General features: G+C 41.4%; 1 protein-coding gene across 1 annotated transcript; it reads left to right on the top strand.

Moving 5' to 3' along the window:
• Positions 1–532: 532 nt before the first annotated feature.
• On the top strand, positions 533–3,613 carry LOC116368400 (zinc finger protein 2 homolog). Its single transcript, XM_031819163.1, has 3 exons — positions 533–584; positions 1,361–2,332; positions 2,501–3,613. The coding sequence occupies exons 1-3, from the start codon at positions 533–535 to the stop codon at positions 3,319–3,321; spliced, it is 1,845 nt and encodes a 614-aa protein (XP_031675023.1). The 3' UTR covers positions 3,322–3,613.
• Positions 3,614–9,531: the final 5,918 nt, after the last annotated feature.

Here is a 9,531-nt window from a genome sequence, read left to right as displayed (position 1 = left end):
AAGCACCAACTGTCAGAGCAGCTCACAGATTACTGCACCTGTACATAGCCCACCTATAATTTAGCCCAAACAACTACCTCTTTCCCAACTGTATTTAATTTTAATTTATTTATTTATTTAGCTCCTTTGCACCCCATTATTTTTTTATTTCTACTTTGCACATTCTTCCATTGCAAAACCACTATTCCAGTATTTTACTTGCTATATTGTATTTACTTTGCCATCTTGGCCTTTTTTGCCTTTACCTCCCTTCTCACCTCATTTGCTCACATTGTATATAGACTTGTTTATACTGCATTATTGACTGTATGTTTGTTTTTACTCCATGTGTAACTCTGTGTCGTTTTATCTGTCGAACTGCTTTGCTTTATCTTGGCCAGGTCGCAATTGTAAATGAGAACTTGTTCTCAACTTGCCTACCTGGTTAAATAAAGGTAAATAAATAAATAAATAACTCCTTGCACATCTAAAACAGCCAAGACATTTCTGTTGCTCGGCAGGAACTTAATTGGTTCCTCTAATTGGTGTTGTCATGGCCTTGCCTGATGCTAGAACCTTGGTGGGCGTGGAAGTATATGTGTCAAGTAGGACTGTTTCTTCTCACTTCATCGGCCTACCCCCAAATTCCTCGCTCCTCTCTAATCCACAGCTGTCCAATTTATCAGTGACTGAAACCAGACTGTTGCCCTTTGCCTCTCTCCTTAGGAAATAACAGAGAGTGTTAACTTTCTGCACTCCCCCTTGTCTCACTCAATAACTTCCCATACACTTAGTTCCTATCCACCCTCCATTGACCCCAACATATACATTCTTTCTACATGCAAGGTAATCAACAAGTTCTAGTATGGTAACATGAATAGGTATATTTCAAGCAAGAATCCAACACATCCACAATCATAATTTGACATTAAACTAGTTGTGGCAGTAGGCAGAGTATGGCATTAGTCACCTAAACACCTTACTCTGCTTATCTTAATTGGCTTAAGTTGACAATCAAAGTGACGCTGTTAAAAACACCTGGTTTTCTGAGCAATTTTTAAAATGTATTAGGCCACGTAAAGGCCTTCATCAGATTCATAGAGGCATATTTAATCTGCATATGTTCTAGCACAAGCAGCGCAAGCGTCCTCCTTCTGCTCGAGTGCAGTGAGTTCAGGGAAAACTGAAAGTACACATCTTAGAAATTGTTTTCACATACAAACTTAATATGTCCGAAATCGGAATCAAATATGCTTCTAAAAGATAATATGGTCACTGTGGTAGTACATTTATTTTGATTGCCAATTTTCAGCATTTATCAAAGTCCCATCAGGTAGCCTGATTTCAGATGTCCATGCTATTCAATATCTTTCTTTCACAGGGGACAGCCCTAACCGTTGCTCTCTCAGCGGGAGAGGCTTGTCATCTGGGGAGCCTCGACAACATCGTGATGCTGACAAGACAGAGAAGAGTCTCTCCAGATCAGGACGTTTCAATAAACACCGGCATAGAGGTATAGGGAAGAAACCTCACCACTGCTGCTTTGACTGGGGGAAGAGTTTTGCTAAACAGAGGGAATTGATCATTTACCAGCAGTGTAACACTGGAGAGAAACCGTACCACTGTTCTCAGTGCGGGAAGAGTTCTGCTGCATCTAAAACCTTAAAATCTCAGAGAATTCATACAGGGGAGAGGCCTTACCCCTGCTTTGATTGTGGGATGACCTTCAGTCAATCAAGGGCCCTGACAACACACCAACGCATACACACAGGAGAGAAGCCTTACAGCTGTGATCAGTGTGGGAAGAGCTTCAGGAACTCAGGACACCTGACTAGACACAAACACATACACACAGGAGAGAAGCCTTACAGCTGTGATCAGTGTGGGAAGAGCTTCCAGAAGTCAGGACACCTGACTAGACACCAACGCATGCACACAGGAGAGAAGCCTTACAGCTGTGATCAGTGTGGAAAGAGCTTCAATCAATCAGGAGATCTGACAAGACACCAACGCATACACACAGGAGAGAAGCATTATAGCTGTGATCAGTGTGGGAAGAGCTTCAAGAACTCAGGACACCTGACTAGACACAAACGCATACACACAGGAGAGAAGCCTTACAGCTGTGAAGAGTGTGGGAAGAGCTTTTCACTGTCCGGAACTCTGACTACACACAAACGCATACACACAGGAGAGAAGCCTTATAGCTGTGATCAGTGTGGGAAGAGCTTCAATCATTCAGGTTCCCTGATTACACATCAATACATACACACAGGAGAGAAGCCTTATCGCTGTGATCAGTGTGGGAAGAGCTTCAATCATTCAGGAAATCTGACTTCACACCAACGCATACATACAGGAGAGAAGCCTTATATCTGTATTCAGTGTGGGAAGAGCTTCAGGAAGTCAGGACACCTGACTGAACACCAGTGCAAACACACAGGAGAGACGTATTATAGCTGTGATCAGTGTGGGAAGAGCTTCAATCAATTAGGAGACCTGACTAAACACCAACGCATACACACAGGAGAGAAGCCTTATAGCTGTGATCAGTGTGGGAAGAGCTTCAATCATTCAGGATCCCTGGTTACACACCAACGCATACACACAGGAGAGAAGCCTTATAGCTGTGATCAGTGTGGGAAGGGTTTTGCTCAAGATTCCACCCTGACTGCACACCAACGCATACACACAGGAGAGAAGCCTTATAGCTGTGATCAGTGTGGGAAGAGCTTCAATCAATCAGGATACCTAACTATACACCAACGAATACACACAGGAGAGAAGCCTTATAGCTGTGATCAGTGTGGGAAGAGTTTTGCTCAAGATTCCACCCTGACTGCACACCAACGCATACACACAGGAGAGAAGCCTTATAGCTGTGATCAGTGTGGGAAGAGCTTCAATCAATCAGGATACCTAACTATACACCAACGAATACACACAGGAGAGAAGCCTTATAGCTGTGATCAGTGTGGGAAGGGTTTTGCTCAAGATTCCACCCTGACTGCACACCAACGCATACACACAGGAGAGAAGCCTTATAGCTGTGATCAGTGTGGGAAGAGCTTCAATCAATCAGGATCCCTAACTATACACCAACGAATACACACTGGAGAGAGACCTTATAGCTGTGATCAGTGTGGGAAGAGTTTTGCTCAAGATTTCAATCTGACAACACACCAGCGAATACACACTGGAGAGAAACCTTACTCCTGTCTATGTGGAAAGAGCTTTGCTCATTCAGGGTCACTGAAAAAACACCAGAAATCACAAACATGTTTTCTTTCATCTCCCTCCTCTCCGGCACCGGTTCCAGATCCCTTTATAAAGTTTCAATAGAAAACATCTTGTAAAGAGTCATCCATTTCCCATTCTCTAACTAAGTCTGATTACCATGGTAACATGTGTAGATAATATGCAGCTCTGGATCAATATGTATCAAGCGTCTTGGAGTAGGAGTTCTGTGTGGGGGGGAGTAGGAGTGGTGGGGTGGGGGGGGTTCAGGGCTGTGTCTTATTTCATCAACTCCTGTTATCCATTAAATAACTGTATAATGTAGAATAATGTTTCAACAATACTCTGTGTATTCATGTATTCAATAGATTAATAATTAAATCCATTATCTGATCAACTTCTGCTTATCACATTAATTTTAAAATGTACTAATCTATAATAATTCATTTTTTATAAGGAGCATAGGCCTCTTGTATAATTTTTGTTGGTCCTAAAGATGTTAACATTTCTTTTTAAAACCCTTCATCAGGTTTTACTGTCGCTTATGAGACATAAGGAAGTGTGGTCAAAAATACTATTAGTGTGGTCAAATGATGTTGTTGCATTTGTTTTCAATGATTTTAATGGGTATGTCTTTCAACTTTCCTTGTTGTACAGAACCAGTCAAACGTTTGTCCTTAATCATTACAGGGCTTTTCTTTATTTGACTGTTTTCTACATTGTAGGATAATAGTGAAGACATCAAAACTATGGAATAACACATATGGAATAATGTTGTAAGCAAAATATAAGTTCAATTTTTCAAGGTAGCCACCCTGTGCCTTGATGACAGCTTTGCACACTCTTGGTATAATCTCAACCAACTTCATGAGGTAGTGACCTGGAATGCTTTTCCAATATTCTTGAAGAAGATGTCGTGGAGGATCGTTACAAAATATAACACTTGCAACAACTTGTGAATTCAATATAGGCTTTTAATACAAACATATCAGAAGCCTAGATGGTCCGCGGAACACACACTTGTCCAGAGCACTGGCTCTGATTTATACACATACAACATATGAGTCCATCCCACATGCAAATGAAATGATTTCCCTCAGTCCATCTGCCACCATTATATCCCAATCTGTGCATCCTGCTTGTTCAGCTCGATAACGCCCATATCTGCTTTCAGTCAAGTTATAATGGTGACAGGACCTCTTCATGTCACAAAAATAATACATGCCCATCTTATCCTATGGCCCCCCTATGTTTGGCTTGTCCTTATTAGGACTAGTAGACTTTGTCTCTTCTGTTCATGTCCTAAAAATATATGGCCTATGTCTATAGTCCATCAGTTGGTCATTTGGCTGACCCCCTCCTTTGTGTGTCCCTCTGACCTTGGTATGTCCAGCTGTCCTATGCTCTCATGGCCTTACTCTGGCCTCCTGTCCTATACAATAGACAATGCATTTTACCAGAATGGCAAATGCACTCGTAAGTGTATCTTTCTCTTGTGGTACAGTATTATGTTTCTTCCTATATGTACATCTTGCTCCCACAGAGTTCCCACATATGCTGAGCCCTTTTTGGCAGCTTTTCCTTCACTCTGTGGTCCAGCTCATCCCAAACCATCTCAATTGGGTTGAGATCTGGTGATTGTAGATGCCAGGTCATCTGATGCAGCACTCCATCACTCTCATTCTTGGTCAAATAGCCCTTACACAGCCTGGAGGTGTGTTTTGGGTCATTGTCCTGTTGAAAAACAATGATAGTCCCACTAAGCGCAAACCAGATGGGATGGCGTATTGCTGCAGAATGCTGTGGTAGCCATGCTGGTTAAGTGTGCACCTTGAATTCTAAATAAATCACAGACAGTGTCACCAGCAAAGCATCCCCACACCATAACACCTCCCTGTTTCACGGTGGGATCCACACATGCAGAGATCATCTGTTCACCTATTCAGAGGGGTTGGGTTAAATGTAGAAGACACATTTCAGTTGAATACATTCTGTTGGACAACTGACTAGGTATCCCCCTTTCCCTTATTCCACGTCTCACAATGATGTTTGGAACCAAAAACCCAAATCTGGACTCATCAGACCAAAGAACAGATTTCCACCGGTCTAATGTCCATTGCTCGTGTTTCTTGGCCCAAGCAAGTCTCTAATTCTTATTCGTGTCCTTTAGTAGTGGTTTCTTGCCTGCAATTCGACCATGAAGGTCTGATTCACACAGTCTCCTCTGAACAGTTGATGTTGAGATGTGTCTGTTACTTGAACTCTGAAGCATTTATTTGGGCTGCAATTTGAGGTGCAGTTAATTACCGATTTCTGAGTCTGGTACCTCTAATGAACTTATCCTCTGCAGCAGAGGTAACTCTTTCCTGTGGCGGTCCTCAAGAGTGCCAGTTTCATCATAGCGCTCAATGGTTTTTGTGATTGCACTTTCCGGATTGAATGTCTTAAAGTCATGATGGACTATCGTTTCTCTTTGCTTATTTGAGCTGTTCTTGCCATAATATCTGCTTGGTATTTTACCAAATAGGACTGTCTTCTGTATAGCAACCCTCAAAAGTTGTCGGGATGTCACGTGTCCTACTTTTACCAATACACACCTAACAACCAACTCGTTACGAACTGTATATATGATCAAATAAGCCAGAAGCCAGATTTTGGGCCCAGTTATCCCTCTTGCTTCTCCTCTTCTTCACTGTTTGATAGGAAATGACTGGGCGGCAGGGTAGCCTAGTGGTTAGAGCGTTGGACTAGTAACCGAAAGGTTGCATGTTCGAATCCGTTCTGCCCCTGAACAGGCAGTTAACCCACTGTTCCTAGGCCGTCATTGAAAATAAGAATTTGTTCTTAACTGACTTGCCTAGTAAAATAAAAAAATATTAAATATGGTGGAAACTAGTGCATGCCTCCACCAGCCAATGCTCTTAGATTTGCGGGTCGTTTTGAACGAGTGAACATTAAAGGAACGAGATATTCGAGGGATGCACCCAAACCCGAGGTTAAGACTCATTTTAAATTCCTTATATTAGGCAAAGCAGACAGTACCATTTTCTTATTTTTTTAATTTACAGAGAGCCAGGGGCTCAATCCAACACTCAGACATAATTTACAAACAAAGCATTTGTGTCTAGTCAGTCCACCAGATCGGAGGCAGTAGGGACGACCAGGCATGTTCTCTTGATAAATATGTGAATTGGACAATTTTCCTGTCCTGCTAAGCATTCAAAATGTAATGAGTACTTTTGGGTATCAGGAAAATGTAACGAGTAAAAAGTACATTATATTCTTTAGCGATGTAGTGAAGTAAAAGTTGTAAAAAATATGAATAGTAAAGTACAGATACACAAGAAAACGACTTATGTAGTGCTTTAAGTATTTTTACTTCAGTACTTCACACCACTGGTAACCAAATAACTAGGGCTTTACATGCACACTAATCATTTCCTATTAAACTGATTATGGCAGTAGGCTAAGTGTGTCATTAGTCATGTAAACATCTTACACCAATTAAGATCAGCAGAGTAAGGTCATAACCGAAGTAAGGATACGCCTTTAAAAACACCTGGTTTTCTGAGAATTCTTTAGAATTATTAGGACATGTAAACACTTTAATCAGAGTTATAGAGGTGTATTTAATCCGCAGGGGGTGAGACAGGGATGCAGCTTAAGCCCCACCCTCTTCAACATATATGTCAACAAATTGGCGTGGGCACTAGAACAGTCTGCAGCACCTGGCCTCACCCTACTAAAATCTGAAGTCAAATGTCTACTGTTCGTTGATGATCTGGTGCTTCCGACCCCAACCAAGGAGGAACTACAGCAGCATCTAGATCTTCTGCACAGATTCTGTCAGACCCGGACCCTGAAAGTAAGTCTCAGTAAGACAAAAGTAATGGTGTTCCAAAAAAGGTCCAGTTGCCAGGACCACTAATACAACTTCCATCTAGATACCATTGCCCTAGAGCACACAAAAAACTATACATATCTCGGCCTAAACATCAGCGCTACAGGTAACTTCCACAAAGCTGTGAATGATCTGAGAGACAAGGCAAGAAGGGCCTTCTATGCCATCAAAAGGAACACACATTTTGACATACCAATTAGGATCTGTTTAGAACCCCTTGCCCTTTATGGTTGTGAGGTCTGGGGTCCGCTCACCAACCAATAATTCACAAAATGGCACAAACATCAAATTGTGACTCTGCATGCAGAATTCTGCAAAAATATCCCCTGTGTACAATGTAAAACACCAAATAATGCCTGCAGAGCAGAATTAGGCCAATAACCGCTAATGATCTAAATCCAGTAAAGACCTATTAAATTCTACAACAACCTAAAAGGAAGCGATTCCCAGACCTGCAGAGAAATTCATCTGGAGAAGAGCCCCCTAAGCAAGCTGGTCCTGGGCCTCTGTTCACAAACAGGCCCCACAGAGCCCCAGGACAGAAACACAATTATACCTAACCAAATTATGAGAAAAGAAAAATATATTTCCTTGACATATTGGAAAGAATTTCCAAAACTATGCAAACTAGAATGCTATTTGGCCCTAAACAGAGAGTACACAGTGGCAGAATACCTGACCACTGTGACTGACCCAAAATTAAGGAAATCTTTGACTATGTACAGCCTCAGTGAGCATAGGCTGGCAATTGAGAAAGGCTGCCGTAGGCAGACCAGGCTCTCGAGAAAAACATGCTGTGTACACTGCCCACAAAATGAGGTGGAAACTGAGCTGTACTTCCTAACCTCCTGCCCAATGTATGACCATATAGACACATATTTCCCTCAGATTAAACAGACCCACAACGAATTCGAAAACAAATCCAATTTTGATAAATTGCCATATCTATTGGGTAAAATACCACGGTGTGCAATCACAGTAGCAATATTTGTTACCTGTTGCCATAAGAAAAGGGCACAAACGTAGAACAAACACCATTGTAAATAACACCTATCTTTCTTTATTTTCCCTTTTTCTACTTTAACTATTTGCACTTCTCACTCAATGTCAACAAAACAAAGGAGATGATTGTGGACAGAAGAGTACAGTAAGTACTGTCAAGCACACCTCCAACTCAATCATCAAGTTTGCAGACAACACAACAGTAGTAGGCTTGATTACCAACAATGACGAGACAGCTTACAGGGAGGAGGTGAGGGCTCTGGCAGTGTGGGGCCAGGAAAATAACCTCTCACTCAATGTCAACAAAACAAAGGAGATGATTGTCGACTTCAGGAAATAGTAGAGGGTGCACCCCCCTATCCACATCGATGGGACCGGTAGAGGGTGCACCCCCCTATCCACATCGATGGGACCGGTAGAGGGTGCACCCCCCTATCCACATCGATGGGACCGTAGTGGAGAAGGTGGAACCCTTCAAGTTACTTGGTGTACACATCACTAACAAACTGAAAAGGTCAGCACCGGTGCATCAAAGCTAGGACCGAGAGACTGAAAAACAGCTTCTATCTCAAGGCCATCAGAATGTTAAACAGCCATCATTAGCACATTAGAGGCTCCTGCCTATAGACAGCCTAGAAATCACTGGCCACTTTAAGAAATGGATCATTAGTCACTTTGATAATGTTTACATATTTTGCATTACTCATCTCATATGTATATACAGTATTCTATACTTTTCTATTGTATCTTAGTTCAATCTGCTCTGACATCACTCGTCAATATATGTATATATTCTTAATTCCATTCCTTACTTATATTTGTGTGTATTGGGTATATGTTGTGAAATTGTTAGATATTACTTGTTAGATATTACTGCACTGTCAGAGCTAGAATAACAAGCATTTTTCGACACCTGCAATAACATCTACTAAACACGTGTATGTGACCAATACAATTTGATTTTAATATGACATTTGAAATGTCTTTATTCTTTTGAAACTTATGTGAGTTGTTTACTGTCAATTTTTTTGATTGTTTATTTCACTTTTATTTATGATCTATTTCACTTACTTTGGCAATGTAATCATATGCTTCCCATGCCATTAAAGACTCTTAAATTGAATTCAGAGAGAGAGAGAGCAGGGTTGTACCACGAAGTTGAATGGTAATTCAGTACGTAAGTTCCAAAATGGTGACAAATACTGTCATTACATGACTCTCCCCTGGACTAAATAAATAAAATACTAATCCCTCCCCAGACTGAAATTGAAAAAGCATGACACTCGTCCATTTTCCAACGAGAAATACAGTAATTGCGTACATTTCTGCCTGTCCCTGAAGTATAATGGATTTATACTAACGTCCAGTTGGGGGCGGTAATGCAAGATATTGGATGCCACCCACCATTAAAG

The sequence above is a fragment of the Oncorhynchus kisutch genome, unplaced genomic scaffold (genome assembly GCF_002021735.2).
Source record: "Oncorhynchus kisutch isolate 150728-3 unplaced genomic scaffold, Okis_V2 scaffold1909, whole genome shotgun sequence".
NCBI classification, from domain to species: domain Eukaryota; kingdom Metazoa; phylum Chordata; class Actinopteri; order Salmoniformes; family Salmonidae; genus Oncorhynchus; species Oncorhynchus kisutch.
This window is presented reverse-complemented; position numbering and strand designations above follow the sequence as displayed.